At 37.2% G+C, this 21,394-nt stretch overlaps 1 protein-coding gene across 5 annotated transcripts in view; it reads left to right on the top strand.

Moving 5' to 3' along the window:
* The first annotated feature begins 703 nt into the window (after positions 1-703).
* The window catches only part of arhgap17b (Rho GTPase activating protein 17b), a 39,812-nt gene continuing 19,121 nt past the window's right edge, over positions 704-21,394 (top strand). For 4 of the 5 annotated variants that reach the window (XM_079829464.1, XM_079829462.1, XM_079829461.1 and 1 more), the window contains exons 1-8: positions 706-1,017; positions 8,129-8,168; positions 17,634-17,738; positions 17,825-17,901; positions 18,493-18,604; positions 18,684-18,760; positions 20,686-20,803; positions 20,889-20,957. In XM_079829464.1, coding sequence (XP_079685590.1) covers positions 965-1,017; positions 8,129-8,168; positions 17,634-17,738; positions 17,825-17,901; positions 18,493-18,604; positions 18,684-18,760; positions 20,686-20,803; positions 20,889-20,957 — 651 coding nt within the window. In that variant the 5' untranslated portion in view covers positions 706-964. Of the gene's footprint in view, positions 1,018-8,128; positions 8,169-17,633; positions 17,739-17,824; positions 17,902-18,492; positions 18,605-18,683; positions 18,761-20,685; positions 20,804-20,888; positions 20,958-21,394 lie in introns of all 5 variants that reach the window. The other variant, XM_079829463.1, reaches the window with a different exon arrangement.

The raw sequence follows: 21,394 nt of genomic DNA, 5'->3' as shown, positions 1-21,394 counted from the left end.
CATAGACATTAGAAGTTGGGTTATTGATAAGAGAGTGTGCTTTTAGTTCAAGTAGATTTATTATGGCAGATATTTTCCATAAATACGCCTCATTGAATGTATTATCAGATGTTTATTTTATCAGATAAAATAATATAATATATATTCACTATAGTTGAAAGTGAATGTGAACCAATGACCCAAACAACATACAATTAAATGGCATGCATTTGACTATATTGGATTGAGATCACCATTTATTTCCAATTTCTTTTTTATTTTCTCATTTATTTTCACTTTTCTTCTAAACCACTCCTAGGTTTATGCCCAAACTGCACCATTGGTGTTAATAGCCTATAATTTAAATTTTTTTTTTAATTGGCTCAACTTTTAAATATTTAATACTAGGGTTTTAGTGACCATGTGCTGCGTAGATTTATGAGCTTTATCAGCTATTCCGCTTTGGACTGAAGATGGCGCTATTACAGTGAGAAATAAATAATGTGACTTTATTAGGCTACACACAATGAATGTATTTAAATGTCGTGAATTAGCCTATTATTTGCACGTTACAATTACACGCAATAAACAAACTCCAGTTATCATTAATCTTGGCCTATAACATGATTATCCTTTGATTGTATGAGCCAGATCGGTAAGCATCCAGTTTAATCTGACTAACGTTACTTGGGTCAAGGTGTCATGTGTCAACCCACTGTGCTCCACAATAGGGAAGTGAACTGCACTTCCTATTTCCTCAGTGTTACTGCTGCTCACCGACTCAAACTGAAATCGAGAGGATGAGAAACGAAAGGAACAAGCTTGACGCAAGGTTTATAAGTGATTATGAGCAGTAAATGACACAGATTCTCAGGTACGAATCCAGTTGAGCGCGCACAATGGGAGCGTCGCGCGTGCGGGTGTCAGTTTGATAAAACGGCGACTTCTCAAAGTTTTATATGTTGGTGGATGAAGAAGAATCAAGATGAAGAAGCAGTTCAACCGCATGAAACAGCTCGCCAACCAGACTGTTGGAAGGTTAGTGTGTTATATACTGATTGTCTTGAATATTTCCAAATGATTCGTGTAAAAATGCACACTAAAGTTGGGAGTGCCACTGTGTGCACGCGCGCGCAGTACTGAACTGCAATAAACCGAAGTGTACAGAGCAAAATGAAGGTCTGATGTGGTTAAAGTTATAAACTACACATGCTGTTTGATCATGCGTTTTATTTTCCATCGATTTGACAGTTTGACAGTGTGAATAGACATTTTGGTGAAATAGAATTATCTTCTGTTGGATAATTCTGTATACCTCTGTAGCAGTTATTAAGGGACATTTTACTAGGCTAAGCTAGCTACTATAAATGAGTAGCACTGTGATTTTGCTCATTCAACAATTAGGAATGCACCAATATATTGAACAACGAATAATTATTTTCATTCTGTGGACAATATAAAACTATTATTTGTCACTACATTTTTTGTCAATTTCAAAATAATGTTACGCTTAAGTGAATTAAGGCATCACAACAAAATGTACAGTATTATAAAATATGGATTTAAAATGAGTAAATAATGAAAAAGTTAAGATGAGAAGGTTCCTGTGGTATAGATTAGGACCATAGGAATTGGCTTTTAAAATCATGATGGAATCAAAATTGACCGTTGTTTTTTATGGAATATAGCAGTATTTATAATAAATTATTAATCCGTGCATGTCCTTATTTAAGGATAACGTCCCCTTCCTCCATCTCTCCCTCCATCTCTTCTCTGATGACATGTTTACTGGCGTGAGGGCGGGATCAAGCTGATAGCCTACTCACATGAGATCCACTGATAGCAAACCACGACCATCCAATCAATTCCCCATGGACAAAATCAAGTCCCACCCTAAATTTGTTCTTGTTTGAGAAGCCGTTTGACTCCAATATATGTCATAATAGGGAACTTCCAACTTCCATTTCATGCCGACTTCAAAAAAATGAAATGTTCATGTACATTTAATCTATAATCAAAAAGTAGTTGGAAACAAGTGCCCTTAATTAAATAGTAAATATCAGCTGATAACCATATTAGCCGTTAGTCGGGCCAAACCATTTTTTTTATAAATTGGGTAATTTCGCTGCAATAGCTTACACACAGCACAGGACGGCTTTATTTGAAACTGAACAAAATTTGCAAAACAATTACAATATTTTTTTTGTTCTTTGATTAACATGACAGACAGCAGCAGGATTATTAGGCTGATGTCACTTTAAGAGCTGCACCGATCCAATATATGGTTAGAAAACATGCTTTAATTATTTACATTCCCAAACTGACTGTGTTTACCTGAATACTCGCCAAGATGGGCATTTTGACATAATTTTGTCTGTATTTGAACATTTTAAGCGCAATAACCCACGATAAAGAAGTCAATTTGGTACTCACAATGCGAGCTGTTTGAGAGGCGGCTTTATGATTATAGATCATTGGTATGCACGCTTTTGGTGTGAGCGTGAAACCTGTGTAAAATTTTGCGCAATATAACTAAGCACTATTCACCTGGAGCTAATGAGAAGAGTGAATGAGAGCAGGCGGGTGTGTGTCAATTCGCTGTCGGAGAGAAGAGAGAACGAGGACGTGCAATTGGTATCGGTGTATCGATACTGCAGAAAAGGAGCCGTTTCCGATATTTCAGAAAAATATTTCGATAAATATCGAAGATGCTATGTGGTTGCTTGCCTTTTTGCTGCATACAGAAGCATTCTGTTGATCGCTGCAGTTCTCAAGGAGCAAACTCACAGCAAGAGGAACTTTGAGTTGGCTCGACTGGTTTCCCTGCAGAGATTTTTCAAGGGCCTGTCAAAAGGTGACAGTCATAAGTTGCCTTCTCTTGCATATTTACTCGTACAAGGGTGAAAAGGTTAAGTTAGGTCAAAATATCTTAGATGCTTTCCATTATGTTCACATTGAGCCTTTTTTTGCGTAAACATTGACATTTTCATATTGCTTTTGTGCCAAGGCGTTGTTTTTACAAGGCCTTTATTTAGATTCACTCTTCATCTCAGAGTTAAACATCCCAGGCAGCTGGTAGATTCATCACTCGCTTGTCACAATCTATCAGAGCGTCTGATGCAGAATGCAGATCCGGGGTAATCCAGAGTCGGAGGTATAATAGTCGGGCCAGCTTTCATGGCGGCTTTCCAGGCCAGAGAGACGCCACGTTTTGATACAGTCGGTTAGGTTACGGCTCCAGTTAGTTTTGCCTCTGCTTCTAAGGATACACTGTCAAGAGATTTTACAATGATTGAAATGCAATGGAATTGCTCTGTCTTCCGTGATAAATAAAGTTGCTCATATTTATTTTACTGTGATAGCTTTTAGTCATTGATATTCTAGGAGATATCCTGCGTCTTTAGTGATACTTGTGTTAAAAAAAAGTTTTAAACTTTGGTGCGTAACTTAGAAAATGTAAAAATCTAGCATTTCATGTATCGGATGCAAATCAGAAACGGAATAAAATACACAATTGCATCCAAAACATTGTACTCTGTTGACCATCTGTGGCTAATTTCTAAAATTGGGTAATTTCTTGCTAATTTTGTGTTTCTGAATGTCATTGTTTAAATGCATAGAACCACACAAAATGTCCAGACAGCAGGGATCTACCCATCAAAACACTGTCCTTTTAGATACAGGATATGTTATGCTTTTTAACCATGCTGATGAACATTGATTTCCTTCTTTTCCTGAAACCAAAAAAACAGATGTTTAATGAGCTGGTCAAATGCAAATCATGGCAAGAGTCACTCTGTCTAAAGCTTTATTATATATTTATCTTAGATCAACTAACAACAGCCCAGCTAACAGGGAACGTTCACAGAAAGTTGGCACACTTTCTGGCAAGGTTTTCTCAATGTTCTCTCAACGTTCTTTCAGTAACGCAATAAACATTAATTCAAAGTTTTCTGGTCTTTAATAATGTTCTCAAAACATTAGCACAAAAACGTTATTTATACATAGCATTTTAGTTAAACGCTCATTCATTCAACGTTTTTTAAATGTTTTTACTTGTTTCAGAATGTTCAGAGACCTTTCAAAAGTAGCATTCCTATTCAGAAATAATGTTTTCATAATTTAACGGGAACACAAAACATTCTTAGGGTACATACACGACAACAATGTAGGCTAAATGCTCACCTATAAACATTGCTTTTCACTACTCCCATAGTGTATGATTGCAGAAAAAATTGATATGTTTGTATTGAACATTTGATGGAGCAACAGATTTTGTGTGAAAATAAATCATAAAAGTGGTTTATTTTGTTTAAAAAGGTGGCTAGGGTAACACCAGCATGGGGCAAAAAGCACAAACTATTGATAAAAATATAGCTAAAATTATGTGTTTTTAATAATGTCAATAACTTTATCAAAGTTTGTGCTATTTTCCCCGTTTTCAAAAGTTTGCATTTGTTAGACCCCCAAATGGCATCATCGGGTAAATGAACAGCCAAACGCATAAAAAGTTTGCAGTTTTTAGTTGAAAACGGTGTCATGTAAACGGTCTCCACTGAGAGCTGGAGCTGGATTCTAGGACAAGCGGTTTGTAGTTTTGTTGGGTAACAAAATACCACCTAACAGAGGCTTTAATCTTAAACTAAACCTCTTATTCTGTTGGCTCAAAAGCTGCAAAGGTCTTGATCAGATGTTATATTTACAGTTAAAGCTACCACCAATCATATTCTGCTTCAATATGATCACATACATTACTCATTACATGATACACTTTGTCTTGTACTCTGAATCAGATTACTTAGAGATATTTCAGACTTCCAAGATCAATCCTGTTCCCTGAAGGACATTTTGATGGGCTAAAGCTTAGATCTTCATAGATCTTTATAATAGTGTCTAAACATGTTAGCTGGGTGATGGTATGCTGTATTTTCAACTTTGAATGTATGTGAAATGTTAGCCGTGGTATTTCTGGAGGTTGATACTCAACCCGATATGCATTGGCTGAACACAAGATCAATGCTAATTCAGTATTGATGGAAATCTAAAAATTCCCTCCCGCACAATGTGAGGTCATTCTCAGCCTGTGTAATGGGATCTTAGGGATATTTTCTCTTGTTACATGACCAATTTTGTGGCTTTTATCTAAGTTTTCTGTACTGAATGTGGACTGTTTCTCTCTTTTAGAAATAAAATGATGTCTGTGACATTTAATATTGAGCTACGAACAAAAATAATCACCATAGTGCCCTTGAGAAAGGTCCTTTTACCCTGATGGATTGTCTGTGTCAGTTGGTGCCATCACATGAAAGTTGTAGACATAAATAGCAGTTGTACTGGTTGTGAGGTGTTAAAGATTCTATGCTATAAAAAAGATTAATGTTTTTTTATTGTTGCTTTTTTTTACCTCTGGTTCAAACTGATCTTCACTGCTGGCTCAGCAGTTTTAGCACACTCAGCCCTATAGCCAGTTTCTACTGCTCCTAGTTTTTGAAGGCATTATTATTATTAGTAGTAGTATTTAAGAAGTGGTTGTTATTATTATAACTGAAACTAAAACATAAAAACTTTTGTTACTTGGACTCAAATAAATGTTAATTGAAATAAAATAAAATATATTTTTTTATTTCAAGTAGTTGACAAGGCTTAGTGCTAAACATTTTTTTATAAAAAACAATATAGACATATTTTTAAAGACATAATATGTTAAAAAAATTATTTACAAAAACAGCTAAATTACTAACTTTAACCGCTTAAACTCTGCGGTCCGGAATAAAAAAATCAAGTATATACTTTACATTTTAAATGTCTGTGGAGGAGCTCTGACCTCAAATGTGGTACCATATGAAAGCTTAGAATGTCTACTTTCTGGAGATATGCATCACTTTGGCATTTGTTTTACACAAAGTAACGTATTTACACTAAATTACTCTGGTACCATTTCCGTATGGATTTGGCCTACCCAAATTTCAAAAGCTTCCCATACCCACATACAGTGGTCTAAATAAAACATTTTGGTGTCATTTTACAGGAAACCATTTTAAGTTACATAAAACCCTGCTAAAAGTGATAAACATTTAAGTATATGTTGTCTGAGCTGTAACAACCCCCCCACCCCACCCCCACCCAAAAGAGGCGCTTTTTTATTTTTTGGTTATAAATTCATTTTTGAAAGTGTGTAACTCAGACACCTGTGTGCTCTAGCACCCTGCAGACAGTTTTGGCTTTTTCCACTAGATTCCAGAAAATACTGGAAAAAACATTTTTGTCTGGATCATGTATGCAAGATTTATTCAAATAGATGAATGGAGGAAACTGTATGTGGGTATGGGAAGCTTTTCAATTTGGGTAGGCCAAATCCAGGCAGAAATCCCCAAAAATGGCCCCAGAGCTTAAGTGGTTTTCTGAAATTAAAATAGAAAATATAAACGTAAAATTGAATTCAAGATATTAACAGGAAGTATAATATTATCTCAATGATACTAAAATAAACTGATCATATTAAAAAGGCTTATTATTAAATTAACTTGAGAAGCCAAACATTTTGTGTGTGTGTGTGTGTGTGTGTGTGTGTGTGTGTGTGTGTGTGTGTGCATGTGTGTGTGTGTGTGTGTGTGTGTGTATAAAATCAAGCACCTAGGCATGCAGACGCTTCTACAAACATTTGTGAAAGAATGGGTCGCTCTCAGGAGCTCAATGAATTCAAGAGTAGTACTGTGACCACCTGTGCAATAAGTCCATTCGTGAAATTTACTCACTACTAAATCAACTCCACGGTCAACTGTTAGTGGTATTATAACAAAAGTGGAAGCAATTGGGAACAACAGCAACTCAGCCACGAAGTGGTAGGCCACGTAAATCACAGAACGTGGTCAGTGCATGCTGAGGTTCCCAGTGTGCAGAAGTCGCCATCTTTCTGCAGAGTCAATAGCTACAGACCTCCAAACTTCATGTGGCCTTCAGATTAGCTCAAGAACAGTGTGTAGAGCTTCATGGAATGGGTTTCCATGGCCGAGCAGCTGCATCCAAGCCTTACATCACCAAGTGAAATGCAAAGCATCAGATGCAGTGGAGTAAAGCAGGCCGCCACTGGACTCTAGAGCAGTGGAGACGTGTTCTCTGGAGTGACGAATCACGCTTCTCTGTTTGGCAATTCAATGAATGAGTCTGGCAGTTGCCAGGAGCATTGGGGGATTATGGTGTGGGGTTGTTTTTCAGGGGTTGGGCTTTGTTTACATCAAGGGCAATAACTATAATAACTAAAACTATATCTATATTAGCGTCCATACCAGCGGACAATATTGTTCTGTTTATTATAAGCACATGCTGCAGTTTTGTCGTCTGCCGCTTTAAATGATCGAGCTCCTAAAAGCAGGATGAATTCTGATTGGCTGTCAATGTTTTTGATCGTTCAACAGATAGAAAAAAATATTCTGGAAGTGATTTGTTATCGTTACGGTTACGACCTCTGCTATTCTTTTATATTTAGAATGATTTTTAGTACTATATCTTTACTGTTATCGTTATAGTTATCGTCCTTGGTGTGAACAGAACAGTGAACAGTGTGAACAACTTTATATTAATAAATGGAAATGCTGAAAGTATCACAGATCATGCCATGTGAACGTTCAGATTGTATAAATTCCACGTGGCATAATTTGTGATAGTTTTATGGTCTCTGGTCAAAGGGATCCTCTACTCATTATTTATGAAGCTCCACCCTCTTTTGCTGACAAGGGTGTGTGTAAAGCATCAGCAGCCCGCCCCCTTTACTGATGTTGCCATAACAAACGATGTGGAATGCAGAAGGCAGGAAGTAGATTTTTTTTTCTTGTGAAGTGTGCCAAATGTAACAGTTTGTTGACACAGTTGCAAAATGAATGGTTTTTAATTTAGAATATTGAACTGCAATGAATGCTTTGAGTGGATGATTATAAAGATTTAATAATTTTTGCATGTGGAATGAAGGCTTCAAGCCTTGTTCTTGCATGAATGTGTTTTTTTTTTTTTTTTTTTTGGGCATCTTTTTATAGTGATACTGGCCTAACCTGCTTTCACAGTCAAGCTGAAGAACGTCAGAAAGCACATGAAGCATTGCTCATTATGTAGTCTGTCCATATAACCAAACACTTTTTCCTTTTTCTGTCCACAGAGCAGAGAAGACAGAAGTACTGAGTGAAGACCTTCTTATGGTGACTATTTTCTCCCTCATGACTTTATCACAACCATGACTGCACAAATCATCCAGCATTCCAGTGTGATTATTATTTGTATTTTATCAAAACATTTTATTAATATTTTGGATTTAGCTTTTATTTTTACAATTTCAGTTTTCATTTGAATTCCAATTACATTTTTTAGTAATTTTGCTTTTGCCATTTTTATTTTATTTTTTAAATATCACTTTTTAGGTTTAATTACATTTTTAGTTTTACTTGAGCTTAAGTTATTTCCAAGTAATTAGGTTTTTTCAATTAATTTTAATTTTTTCCATCTAAACTTTATATTTTATTTTATTTTATTTCAGCTTTGTTTCAATTAACAAAAAAAAGTTTTTAATAGGTAACGATAATAATCCTGGAAGTATTTGAGTATCATGTTTTATTCCACATCTCTCTTGAATACTTAATTCTGATTGGTCAATTGCCACATTCGGGATATAATTAAAGGAACATGCCAACTTTTTGGGACTTTAGCTTATTTGCCGTATTCCACAGAGTTAGATAAGTCCATACATATCATTCTCATCTCCGTGCGTGCCATAACTCTGTCTGACGCACCCACTGCTAGCCTAGCTTAGCACAAAGACTGGAGGTAAATGGCTACAGCTAGCCTACTGCTCAATAAGTGACAGAATAACCCCAACATTTTCCTATTTACATGTTGTGATGTGTATAGTTACATCGTGTCCGACGGAAAATTAAAAGTTGCAATTTTTTAGGCCGATATGGCTAGGAACTATACTCTCATTCCTGCGTAATAATCAAGGAACTTTGCTGCTGTACTATGAGTGCAGTGGCGCAATGATATTACACAGCGCCGTGCCGGGGACTATTTTCAGGCGCTGTGTAATATCATTGCGCCACTGCACTCATAGTACAGCAGCAAAGTTCCTTGATTATTACGCAGGAATGAGAGTATAGTCCCTAGCCATATCGGTCTAGAAAATCTCAACTTTTAATTTTCCGTCGGTCTTAGTACACAATGTAAGTATACACATCACAACATGTAAATAGGAAAATGTTGGCGTTATTTTGTCACTTATTGAGCAGTAGGCTAGCTGGAGCCATTTACCTCCAGTCTTTGTGCTAAGCTAGGCTAGCGGTGGGTACGTCAGACAGAGTTATGGCATGCACGGAGATTAGAATGGTATGTATGGACTTATCTAACTCTGGGGGATACGGTGAATAAGCTGAAGTCCCAAAAAGTTGGCATGTTCCTTTAACGATTGTCTCAAGCACACGACATTTGATGTCTCATATCACTCCACAGACTTTTTTTCTCACATATAATCTCAAATAAATATTTATGTATTGATATTTTAATATTTATCTGGTGAGTAGTTGTACAATAAGCAGGATAATATACAGCCACTCATTTATGGCAAAACAAAGGCTTTTGGAGGGCTTTTGAAACAAGACCATATTTTGCTATATAGACCAACTGACTGTACATTATCCCTTACATATATTGTGTATGTATTCATATTATTTCAATTTAGACATAGCCGTGCTCTAGTATGACATTAGCTCTTATCCAGTGTTAATGTTGGGCGTCTCTGTCTTTTGCTTTCAGTTATAGTAAGAGTATCTGAGTTGAACTTTGGTCCTTTACATTCATCATCTTCTTTCCCACAATCTCTCGTCTTTCACACCCCTCCCCACTCCTTTTTTTTTTTCCTGGCATCTTGCGGATAGCAGAAAAGCAACTGACTGTCTGAGACTAATTGATCCTATTAAGGCATTTTTAACGTCACAAGGGCTATGTTTGCACGAGTATGCACGACTGTTATGAACAAAGGATAGCCTAAAATAGCTTGGAAAAACACCAAGCCCTAGCAGCTTTACAATAGCGGATGTAGATGCTGGTAATTATGATATGAATTTCAATATACTCCATAATCTTCCAAATAATCGAACACTCTAAAACACTCACTCAAAATAATCAAACACTCTAAAAACAAAAACAAATAAGTCTAATCTGTCACTACCTCATTGTTTAAAAAGCATCTCAAGTTCAAACATGTCTGTGCACAACGGTGCATACAGGGCTGAAAGGGAAATCACTGAGACTCGACGGACTCTCACCAGAGCTTTATATGCTGCTCCTTCACCTTCATTCATGCATTCCTTGTCCAAGGGTCAAAGTTTAACTTCCTGATTGCTCTGCGTCTTACGCCGCCTCGGGTTTGCTGGAGGGAAAAGAAACACGATAATGGGCCATAAACTCCCTCTTGAAATGACTCAGACGGAGTGGTTTGAATGTTTTGTGGGTTTTGAAGGTCTGCCAGATGTTGGCAGACGGCCCCTGTTAGAGCTGCTTGTTAAGGTCGTGGTTGGAGTTCTTGAGAACCAGCGATCCGGTAACACTGTGAACTGTACTATATTTTTCAGTAGCTGGTTAAAAAACAGATTCGTTTTTTTTTTCCAATAATGAGCTGCTTTTTCCGACCAAGATTATTAGTGTAGCTTCACTACGCTTTGTGCACAGACATTTTATCGTATATCTTATTGCTGATGAATGTTTTAGTTAGTTATGTTATATGTTTTAGTCTCTCCAGCCCAGGGACTGCAGATTAAATTTAGCTCTGTCGCTAATTATGGGGCTGTCTTTGACTGTTCATTTAAATAACATAAACTAAGCTAAACGCTACTTTTTATGACACATTGTATTGCAAATACAGCTCTACAACTGAGAGAACTGAAGCTTACACTCTCTTAAAGGGGCGGTTTCAGTCAATCTCATGTCAATCTTTAGGACCTATAGAGTAGTATCGCATCCTTCATATCTCCAAAAAGTCTTTAATTTTATTATATTTATAAAAGAATGATGTCTTTCCGAGCGGAAAAGGGTTAATTGCATTGAGAGCGTCTAAAAGCTGTGCCATCCTTAAACGTGGAAAAAAAAAACGTTATCCTAAATAAACCATGGAGATCAATCAGATTTATCCATACATTTATGATCCAGAATCAGATCTAGAGGATGAAATTGAACAGGAGAAGCAGCAACGACGACTACAGCAGGACGTCTCAATGGTATATACTGTAACTGTAACTTAGAGGCTTGTCATGCACGAGTTTTGCAACATTTGTGTGTGTTTACTTGTGGTTTATGAGGACATAATTTGGTTTATCGATTGAATGCGATTTAATGTTAGCAGTAGAGAGCGGAATGGTTTTGCACGTCAGACTAGTGCGTGTTTACATAGAAAAACAATGGAATAGTAGCACATTTGAATGAACGAGTCGATGGCTAACAACACAAAGACATTTTAAGCAGTTTTACTCACGCCTGCTTCCAACACATGACCGTGAACCTTAATTGCTGGAACCGCTCCATTTTTAGCATTAGATGAGTTACACATCCGGAGTTGAACTGGGGCTTGTTCATGAACCATCGTCGCCGAAATTCAGGGAACAAACAAAAACACTTGCACAACTCCGTTGCTGCTCCGAAAAAACAAACTCCATCCACTGTCCCATTAATGCTGGGTTCTTTGGGAAGCTGTGCAGGGTTGTCTTGCTCTGACAAACAAAAACACACATCTTTGGTGACATTGTTGATTTCGTGAAGTCCTGTGACTGCAGCGCGCAGCCGATGACTTCCCTAAAGCCGAGCACAGCGTGTTAATGGGCGAGCGTTTGCTCTCTCACTCTAGTCGTGCGCGTGCCCTTCCGGGAGAAGAGCCCGTACAAGGACATGCCACCCTTGTTGACGTCACTTTGGCCCATACTCGAAAAAAAAACGTTCCGAAACTTATGAGAAACTGGAAGGAGTATTTTTGGCACAGAAATACTCCATCAAACGTCTAACTTTTTTTTGTTGAAACTTTGTCCATGTTTAGTATGGGAATCCAATACTTTAACAAAAAGCTCACTATGCATGAAACAGCATTTCACCCCCCCTTTAAAATATATTTTCTCTCTTGTATACTATACCTTTCATTTTAGTTTAGATGATTCATGTAAATGAACTGGTCAAAAAAGATTCATAGAATAATTTCATTACATCTCTGCTTTGCATTGTATGCCTTGTTTCGTAGCGAAATGTTTTAAAAGGCACCTATTATGCTCATTTACAGGTTCATAATTGTTTTTATTGGGGCTATTAGAATACGTTTGCATCATTTCATGTTTACAAACATTCTTTTTCTTATAATTTACATAGTTGCAGCACCTGATTTCACCCTCTGTCTGAACGCTCTGTTTTAGTTTCAGCTTCTTTAAAACCTGCCTTCTGAAAAGTGTAGTCTGCTCTGATTGGGCACAGCTAGCCCCAGTCTGTTGTGATTGGTCGACTGCTTAGTGTGTCGGAAATGTCACGCCCCCCTTAAAATAACCGGCAAAATCATATTCGGAAGCTTTCTGAGTCACTCTAAACACTAAAACTACGCTAACTATGGCGTCAGTTTTGCCGTATAATGGCACTGTCCCAAATGGCACACTTCATATGCACCTTTGTTCTTGTGGACTATCAATGGCTGCCATGTGCGCATGTCCGTTAAGTCCATGAGACCATAGGGTGTCCCATTTGTCATTTTCAGAACATCACTACCACATTTTCAGCATCAATACCACAGGTGCCCCCTTTGGTTGATATGCGCCCTCAATGGGCACTTTTGTTGAAACCACACTGAAGCGAGCTCCACGCTGCGCCACGAGGAAGGCCGCGAGTGTTTAGGGTGCCATTTGGGACAGGGTCAATGAGTCCAATACTGACAGTCAGGAAGAACTGTGACTGTAGTTTAAAATAAGAGCAGCTTGACAAACTACTATTTCAAAGTCATTTAGGTCTTGAGTCACTCTCAGTAGTGTGTAAATGTGCTTCATGGGAGCTTCGACCCCTGCTGGGTGAGTGCTGCCACAGGCCGGTGTGGCCCGTCATCATTTCCTGTTTGTCTCGTTTGCTTTGCTTGGAACTGTACATCTGTACTGCAGCTCTTTTCCTCTTCATTTGTCCTTTTTCCTCATTCCATACAGACCTCTATGTGTGTGTGTATATATATATAGGCCACGTCTGCATTTATTTGATCAAAAAGAAAAAAAGTAAAGAAAAAACTGTAATATTGTGGAATGTTATTACAGTTTAAAATAACTGCTATTTTAATGTATTTTTTAAATTATAAATATAATTTATTCCTGTGATGTAATAGCTGAATTTTCAGCATCATTACTCCAGTCTTCAGTGTCACATGATCCTTCAGAAATCATTTAAACATTTCTTATTGTTACCAATTTTGAAAAATGTGTGTGCTGCTTAATATTTTAATATTTGTTGAAACTCTGATACATTTTTTAAATTAAGTATAAAAAAAATTTACTGACTTTTTCCCCCCATTTAATATTTTTATTCGAGGAAGAAGAAGAACAGAGTAATGCATTACATACAAAACGAAGTAGCAATGCTCCTCTTGATTTTACAATTTTTCCTCCTTTCCCACAACCCACCCCCCAGAACAATTACAAAAAAACATACTGACTTTTTATAATATATATATATATACACACACACACACATATTAAGAATAGTTAATGCAATAATTAAGAATAGTTAATGCAATAGGTATCTTTTTTTTTTTTACAGCATTTATTTCTCTAGTTTGTTCTCATAAAAATTATATTGTTTATTGTTTTTAATGTATGTTCAGAATGCATTCAATGAAATACTCTAAAATTAAAATTAAAAGTTAGTTTATATTTGCTTATAATAGTTAGTTAATAATAAGGTAGAGATTAACTCATTTTAACTTGTGGAACTTTATTGTAAAGTGTTACCAAATATCAAGCATTGCATCAGTTCAGGCAGGCCATGTCAGTCAAGCTCGCATCAGCTTATAGCCAGCTGTTCCTGACATGTACCAATCCAGTTTCGGCACTTATCACCGCGGCCATTTAAATTCCCATTCTTCAGCATTTCTTCTAATCGAATCGCTGCTCGCAATCAAAACTCCCTCCTCCAACCCCAACTCCACCTTTTTTTCCCCTCATGTATTGTCTACACTCGTATATTGTGAATTTGTAATTATGTATGCATACTGGTTCCATTCTGTACCCCAGGGGGGTTGAATTGCTTCTGGACAGGCGTGGGGAGATCTTGCCCAGAGCAGAACCATACCGCCAACACTAACTGTATGCTTTTATTGTCAACAACGACAATAAACAATATACTTGACGAAGTGGTCCCGACTCTGTCTGCAGTGCACACACTTTTCTGCACTGTTGCAAACTGCCCTGTACAAATTTCAGTGCCCATGTTTGCAGCATAATATGATTTCCTTTAGTGAATCAGGCGCTATAACAACACAGACAGTGTGTGCAAATGAAACGGTTCTAGGTCTAAGTGTAGGTTGCATACATCGTTTTTTTTCTATGCAGAGAGACTTCTGAATTTAGCGTCTTTTGTGGTGAGCTTTTATTAAAATTAGTTAGTGGCAAACAGAAGCAGCGTGTATCTGAGATGCTGAAAGGAGCAGTCATCTCACACAGAGAGTTTCAGTTCCACTGCGACTGTCTGAAGTTATTTAAGGGACTGTCAGACACACTTTGAGTATTCGGCTCTTATACATGTGAGAACAAGAGAAACTAGAAAGTCTCTGCAAGAAACACTCAGCCAGTTTGGCAGCTTTCAGTTCCAGCTGTGAGACCGCATCAGTTCTGCTGAAGTGGTTTGTGCTCAAACTGTAAACAAACCTTGATTCTTTTCAAGATCCAAACCAGCCAAATTTCCTGGCCCAAGTCACTTGAAAAAATGTGTACATCCCACTCTGACAAGTCTAAACAATTTTTATTCTTTAAGTCGGCATGAAACACGAGGTGTGATAGTCTTTTCTTGTGCGATAGTCTTTTCTTCCCTATTGTGAAACAGCTTCTCAAACAAGAAAAAATGTAGGATGGGACTTGTACGGGATCAAATTCCCATCAAATGTATTGTGGCCAATTGCAATCAAGGTACATTCAGTCTTAGAATTAATTTACCAGGTTACCTATGATCGTTTAACAATGACAGTTAAGAGAATATGAAAAAATGCATTTAAACGTAATGGATCGCCAGGTATGCATAGCAGTGACGGGTCCTAAAGTCTTCCAACGGGTACATTGGCAGTTTTTAACTTAATTTTTTTCAAAAAAAAATTTCGTTTTGAAAAATGCAGGATGTCAGGAAGCCTTAGCATATTAGCATTATGAGCCAAGCAATATTTTTTAACACCAAATACCATATATTATGAACATAAAGATTAACGATCATAACAAGTGTGCACATTAAAAAAGAGAAGCATCTCATCATGTATCTCAAAAAAAGGAATTTAATTATTTGAATATGCTCCCCTCTTCGATTGATTGGCAAGAGGAGGAGCTGTCAACCTAGAACTAGTGGACCAATGGTGACACTTAAGCCTGCCCTAATTTATATGAAACTCGAACTGCAACAGTTGGAAAAGCAAGCGCAGATTGTGGAAAGAAAAGCGAAGAGAAAAAAATAGATATGAGCATGAAATGGAAGAGAGCACAAAACACAGAGTAATAAAACCAAGAAAAACATCTTTTTTTTCAGTTTGTGCAATATATTTTTACATGCGTGAATACATTTTTTTAAAACGCATGTAAAAATATATTGTACAATCTGAAAACAATAATGCAAAATGATCAGAATAGCAAACAACGTGATCACGGATCAAAATATAATAAGCATGAATCAAAACTTTAAAAACGCCTACTGATTTACATAATCAGTTTTAAAAAAAAATATGTGACTGCAATACATTTGACGAGAATTCAATCCAATAGACTTGATTTTGTCCATGGGGAATTAATTGGATGGTTATGGTTTGCTATTGGTGGATCTCATGTGAGTGACAGGTTGCCTCACCCTCACTCCAGTAAACACATCATCAGAGAAGAGAAGAAAACAAATTATGAGGACATGTGAATAAATTTTTTTAAAAAAAAGATGTGCATGGATAAATGGTGCATGGATAAAAACATTTATCATGGTGAATTTAAAGGTGTTGGTTAAAATGGTAGGTGTATGTTTTTTTAATTTTTTTTATTAGTTTCCCGAATACTTAATTGGTTGGACAAACAGACTTTTGACATTGGTTGAGCTGACATTGCTGTATCAGGCTGATTGGGATGCTCAGATATTTTAATAGCAGCACCGTTTTTACATTTTTCAGGGAAATCAACCTACTTATAGTCATACATAAAAATACACATCATCTCTGCACGCAGAGCGCAGGGTTTGAGGAAGAAAAGAACCAGATCAGATAGAGTGGATGGGAGGTGTGAACTGAGAATACATTTGACAGAGTTTTTCGTTATATTGAAAGATGTATGTAAAAGGCCAGCTGGTCTCTAAAATCAGGCCGTTTGTATGTGCTAAAGTGCACAACTTGCAGGCACGGTGCAGACCGTGTTCATTGTCATCATGCTCTCTGTTGCTTTAATTCTTTCACCATATTGTCCACTCTAAAAGCTTTTCCAGTCCAGGCCCCTCTGCAGCCTCTGTGTTTATGACTGCAGGTCAAAAATATAAATTGATGGCCAACTCAATGAAGAAACAACCAGAAAAGCCAGTCTGTTGTGATTGGTCTACTTGGCTCTGATTGGTCAGATGGCCCAGTCTTTTGTGATTGGTCTACTCTGCTCTGATTGGTCAGATGGCCCAGTCTTTTGTGATTGGTCTACTCTGCTCTGATTGGTCAGATGACCCAGTCTGTTTGTAACATGGGTGCAAGCAGAGACTCAGACTCAGTTTGACAGCTGACTATTCGTTTCAGGCAGTTCAGAGTCGACTCTTTCATTTGAGAGACAATAACTCAATTTATTGTGCAGTTTAATCTTTAAAACTTTGCAGACCTTTTACGTTCACAAACAGCTACAGTATATTACACACTACATGAAAGGTTATATCCGGAAAAGCATAACAGGGACACTTTTAAGAAATTAATACTTTTAATCAATAAGGATGCATGAAATCAATCAAAAGTAACACTAAAAACATTTATAATATTAGAAAAAAAATATTCTGTTCTTTTAAACTTTCTATTCCTTGAATCCTAAAAAAACACTATAAGGCAGCACAACTGTTTTGAACATTGATAATAATCAGAAATGTTTTGTGAGCAGCAAATCATCATATTAGAATGATTTCTGAAGGATCATGCGACACTGAAGACTGGAGTAATGATGCTGGAAATACAGCTTTGCTGAACAGGCTTTTTGCACATTTATAAGAACAGGACAACTGAAGGGTGTTTGTGTACAAGACAAAGACTTTGCAAAATCTCAAGTGGCTAAGCAGGAAAATACAGGAAATGCAGAACAGGTGTGCATGTAACCATTGTAAACATTGTTGAATGGAACTTTTGATGATGGCACTGGGAATCACTGAAGTCCCAATGAGTTTTAAATTTGAATCAAATGTGTGCGTTAATACAGATTGAGCGGCGCCTGGAAAACATGCGATTGGTCTCTCATAATACGCACAAGAAGATGTCCATGTGTCTGCAGGGTAACGTGGGCACAGATGCGGAGAAGAGGCATGTAAGTAACAGCTGCTTTTATGTTTTCGAATACCTCCATAGTGCACATTTATTATATGAATTATTATTTGAAAAAATTCCTCTTAGAAAAAGCTTCCTCTCACGGCCCTTTCACAATCCATGCTGGATGGCGGAAATCAGCTCGGAGACGAGTCTCTCATCGGGTGAGTTTATGAACTCTTTGGCTCTTTGACAGATGAAACCATCCCATAACCTGGTCTGCTTGACCTGTGATTCATACTCATAAAGAGAGAACTTTTAACTTAGTCATCTGTTTTCTCAGGCAGGCGGTTTCAATTCAATTCACATTTATTTGTATAGCGCTTTTCACAATACATATCGTTTCAAAGCAGCTTCACAGAAAACGCATCAGAGGAGACTATGTCCAAGTTATGTATTTCAGAAATGTACATATACAAAGCACAGTTAGCTAACAATGTATTAATAAATGTAAAAAATAAATTAAGGCACAGACAATGGGCTAAGTGAAATAAGAATACTTGTTGTTAACAATGATTAGGGTATATATATAAAATTGAGCATGGGTGCATGTTGATGCAGAGCTGCGTCATCTGAAGTCCTTGCAGGAGTTAGAGTCGTCTCTTCGCAGGTGATGGTCATCTGAAGTCTTCATAAGAGGCTGGATCCAGACCCGGCTGGATCAAAATCGCCCAGCCCTATTAATTAACATCTGTTAATCCAAGAATAATGGAAGTAACCAGGCAGCATGATGATAAGCATATTTGTATCTACAGGAGGATGATGGAAGTCTGTGGAGATGCTGAAAACAAACTGGCCTTCGAGCAGAGCCAACATGAAGTTCAGCTGGAGAGAGATATTATAGACCCCCTCAACCAGCTAGCAGAGGTACGTAACACCAAAGACCTGCATATATCCTGCTTTAAAACATGCAATGTAGGTTATATCTCTATTTTTGTGCTTGAAGGTGGATATTCCTAACATCATTAGGCAGAGGAAACATTTAGCTAAGCTTGTGTTGGATTTTGATTCTGCGAAAGCCAGGTGAGTGTATGTACTACTGTTCACAAGTTTGGGTTCAGTCATTTTTTGGGGGGAGGTGGAAGAAATTAATACTTTTATTCAGCACGGATGCATAACATTCTTTAAAAATGACAGTGATTCATCAAAGAAAAAATAATATTAAATGGTTAGTTCACCCAAAAATGAAAATTCTGTCATTAATTACTCACCCTCACGTCGTTCGAGACCCGTAAGACCTCCGTTCATATTCGGAACACAAATGAAGATATTTTTGTTGAAAGCTGATGGCTGAGAAAGGCCTCCATTGGCATTCAGTACACTTATACTCCCAAGACGGATAAAAGGCACTCAAAACATCGTTACAAAGTCCATCTCACCACAGTGACTCTACAATAATCTTACGATGCGACGACAATAGTTTTTGTGCGCAAAAAAAATCAAAATAACACCTTTTTCCAACTTGTTACTGCCTTCCGTGTGTGCCTCCACGACGCATGCGCGAGAATATGACGCAGATCCGGCGTTCGGACACATGACCCAGAAGCGATTTGTTTACAATCAGAGGAAGACGCGCGTATCTCAGCTGTTGGATTCTACATTGATCGTGCTTTAGGTCTCGGCGTAGTGCTCAAAATGGGGCTTAAGTGTGCATTTCATGGAATCCCGAGCCCCGGCGCTACGTCATATTCTCGCGCATGCGTCGTGGAGGCACACGCGGAAGGCAATAACAAGCTGGATAAAGGTGTTATTTTGATTTTTTTTTGCGCACAAAAACTATTGTCGTCGCATCGTAAGATTATTGTAGAGTCACTGTGGTGAGATGGACTTTGTAACGATGTTTTAAGTGCCTTTTATCGGTCTTGGGAGTATAAGTGTACTGAATGCCAATGGAGGCCTATCTGAAGCCTTTCTCAGCCATCAGCTTTCAACAAAAATATCTTCATTTGTGTTCCGAATATGAACGGAGGTCTTACGGGTCTCGAACGACATAAGGGTGAGTAATTAATGACAGAATTTTCATTTTTGGGTGAACTAACCCTTTAAGCATTGATTATTGATGATATAATAAGATTTTATTAAGATTATTAGGCATTGATATTGATAAGATTATATTACGCATTGATGTTGATTATAGAGTGCAACAGTCATTCATTTTCTCCATAAGGAAATCGATTTTTAACGAAACCTTTATAGACGGACTTACTGTGACCTTCGCGGTTGTTAATCAATGGTATTTGCTTCTGTTGAAGCGTCAGCCCGCATTATTTCAGCTTAGTTTTAAAATAATCATGTTTAACAGTGGAATTCCTGGTTAAAACTACATTACCCATGATGCTGTTCAGAAAATTAAACCAATTCGAAATTTAAAACAAGCAAAGTTGAAACAAGCAAAATGCACAAAGATCTTTTAAGCTCCACCCTCTCCCATCACAGATGATGTTTAAATATATAAATATATATATATATTTTTAATAATAAAGAAAAAAAAAAAAAAAATATATATATATATATATATACACACACACACACACACACACACACACACTAATAATACTTCCGAAACCAACTCCACTATAGTAAAAAAAAAAAATGAATGACTATCAAATCATCATGTTAGAATGTGACACTGAAGACTGGAGTAGTGATGCTGAAAATTCAGCTTTGCATCACAGTAATAAATTACATTTTAAAATATACTCAAATAAAAAAGTTATTTTAAATTGTAATAATATTTCACAATATTCCTTTTTTTACTGTAGTTAAATAAATGCAGCCTTGGTGAGCCTTTGAATAACATAAAGTTTTGAATGGTAGTGTAAATGCATGACACTATACCTACACCAGCGTCTGCTGACCATCTTCCGGTGCTTTGAGACATTTGATGCCATTTCCAATGCAAATTGCTTGGAATAATAAAGAAAACACTTCAAACTCCTCTATTACAGGTATCACCAGGCCACAAAGGCGTTTCCGTCATCTGCAAATGCTCAAGCAATGGCTGCCAAAGTTGACACTCTTAAAGAAGAGATGGATGAAGCTCAGAACAAAATGGAAATATGCAAGGTATGGATATGAGTCAGATTTTATGAGGTTTCTAGGTGACCTTAGGTAGCACACTGAACCTAGTCTGATCTGGTTTTGTCTTTAGGATCAACTAGCAGCAGAAATGTACAACTTTTCCTCCAGGGAAGGAGAATATGCGTGCTATTATGTGTTGGTAAGTCATTTCTATGAGCTTTATGGGAGCTTGAACCACACAAGACAAGTAATGTCTGATAAAGGTCGATTTATAGTGGAATGATGAATTTAACTTGCAAATACGTCAGTAAGAAAGTGCTCTAATATTACTATGAATGGGAGAAAGTGCAATATGGCGGAATAAGTCCTGCCTTTTAAATAAAACAGCCAATTAATTGGTAGTCATTGCATCACTGCAGCTGCCTTTAGAAACTCTGGTTAGTTTGCCGGTCCAGTCTGAAAAAGGCAATTTTTTTCTTGACCATTTAGGAACAAAATGTATGAGACGGCTGTTGTCAAATTTCATTGGTGATTTCAAATATGAAATTTAATCGTAAGTTTGGCGAACAGTTTTGGAGAATTTGATATTTCACCATTCAAAGAGAGAGGAGCGGCACTTGCATGACTGAAATAGCT

The sequence above is a fragment of the Gobio gobio genome, assembly GCF_949357685.1.
Source record: "Gobio gobio genome assembly, chromosome: 1".
Lineage (NCBI taxonomy): Eukaryota > Metazoa > Chordata > Actinopteri > Cypriniformes > Gobionidae > Gobio > Gobio gobio.
The sequence above is the reverse complement of the archived record's forward strand: the minus strand, read 5'-3'. Positions and strand labels throughout refer to the sequence as shown.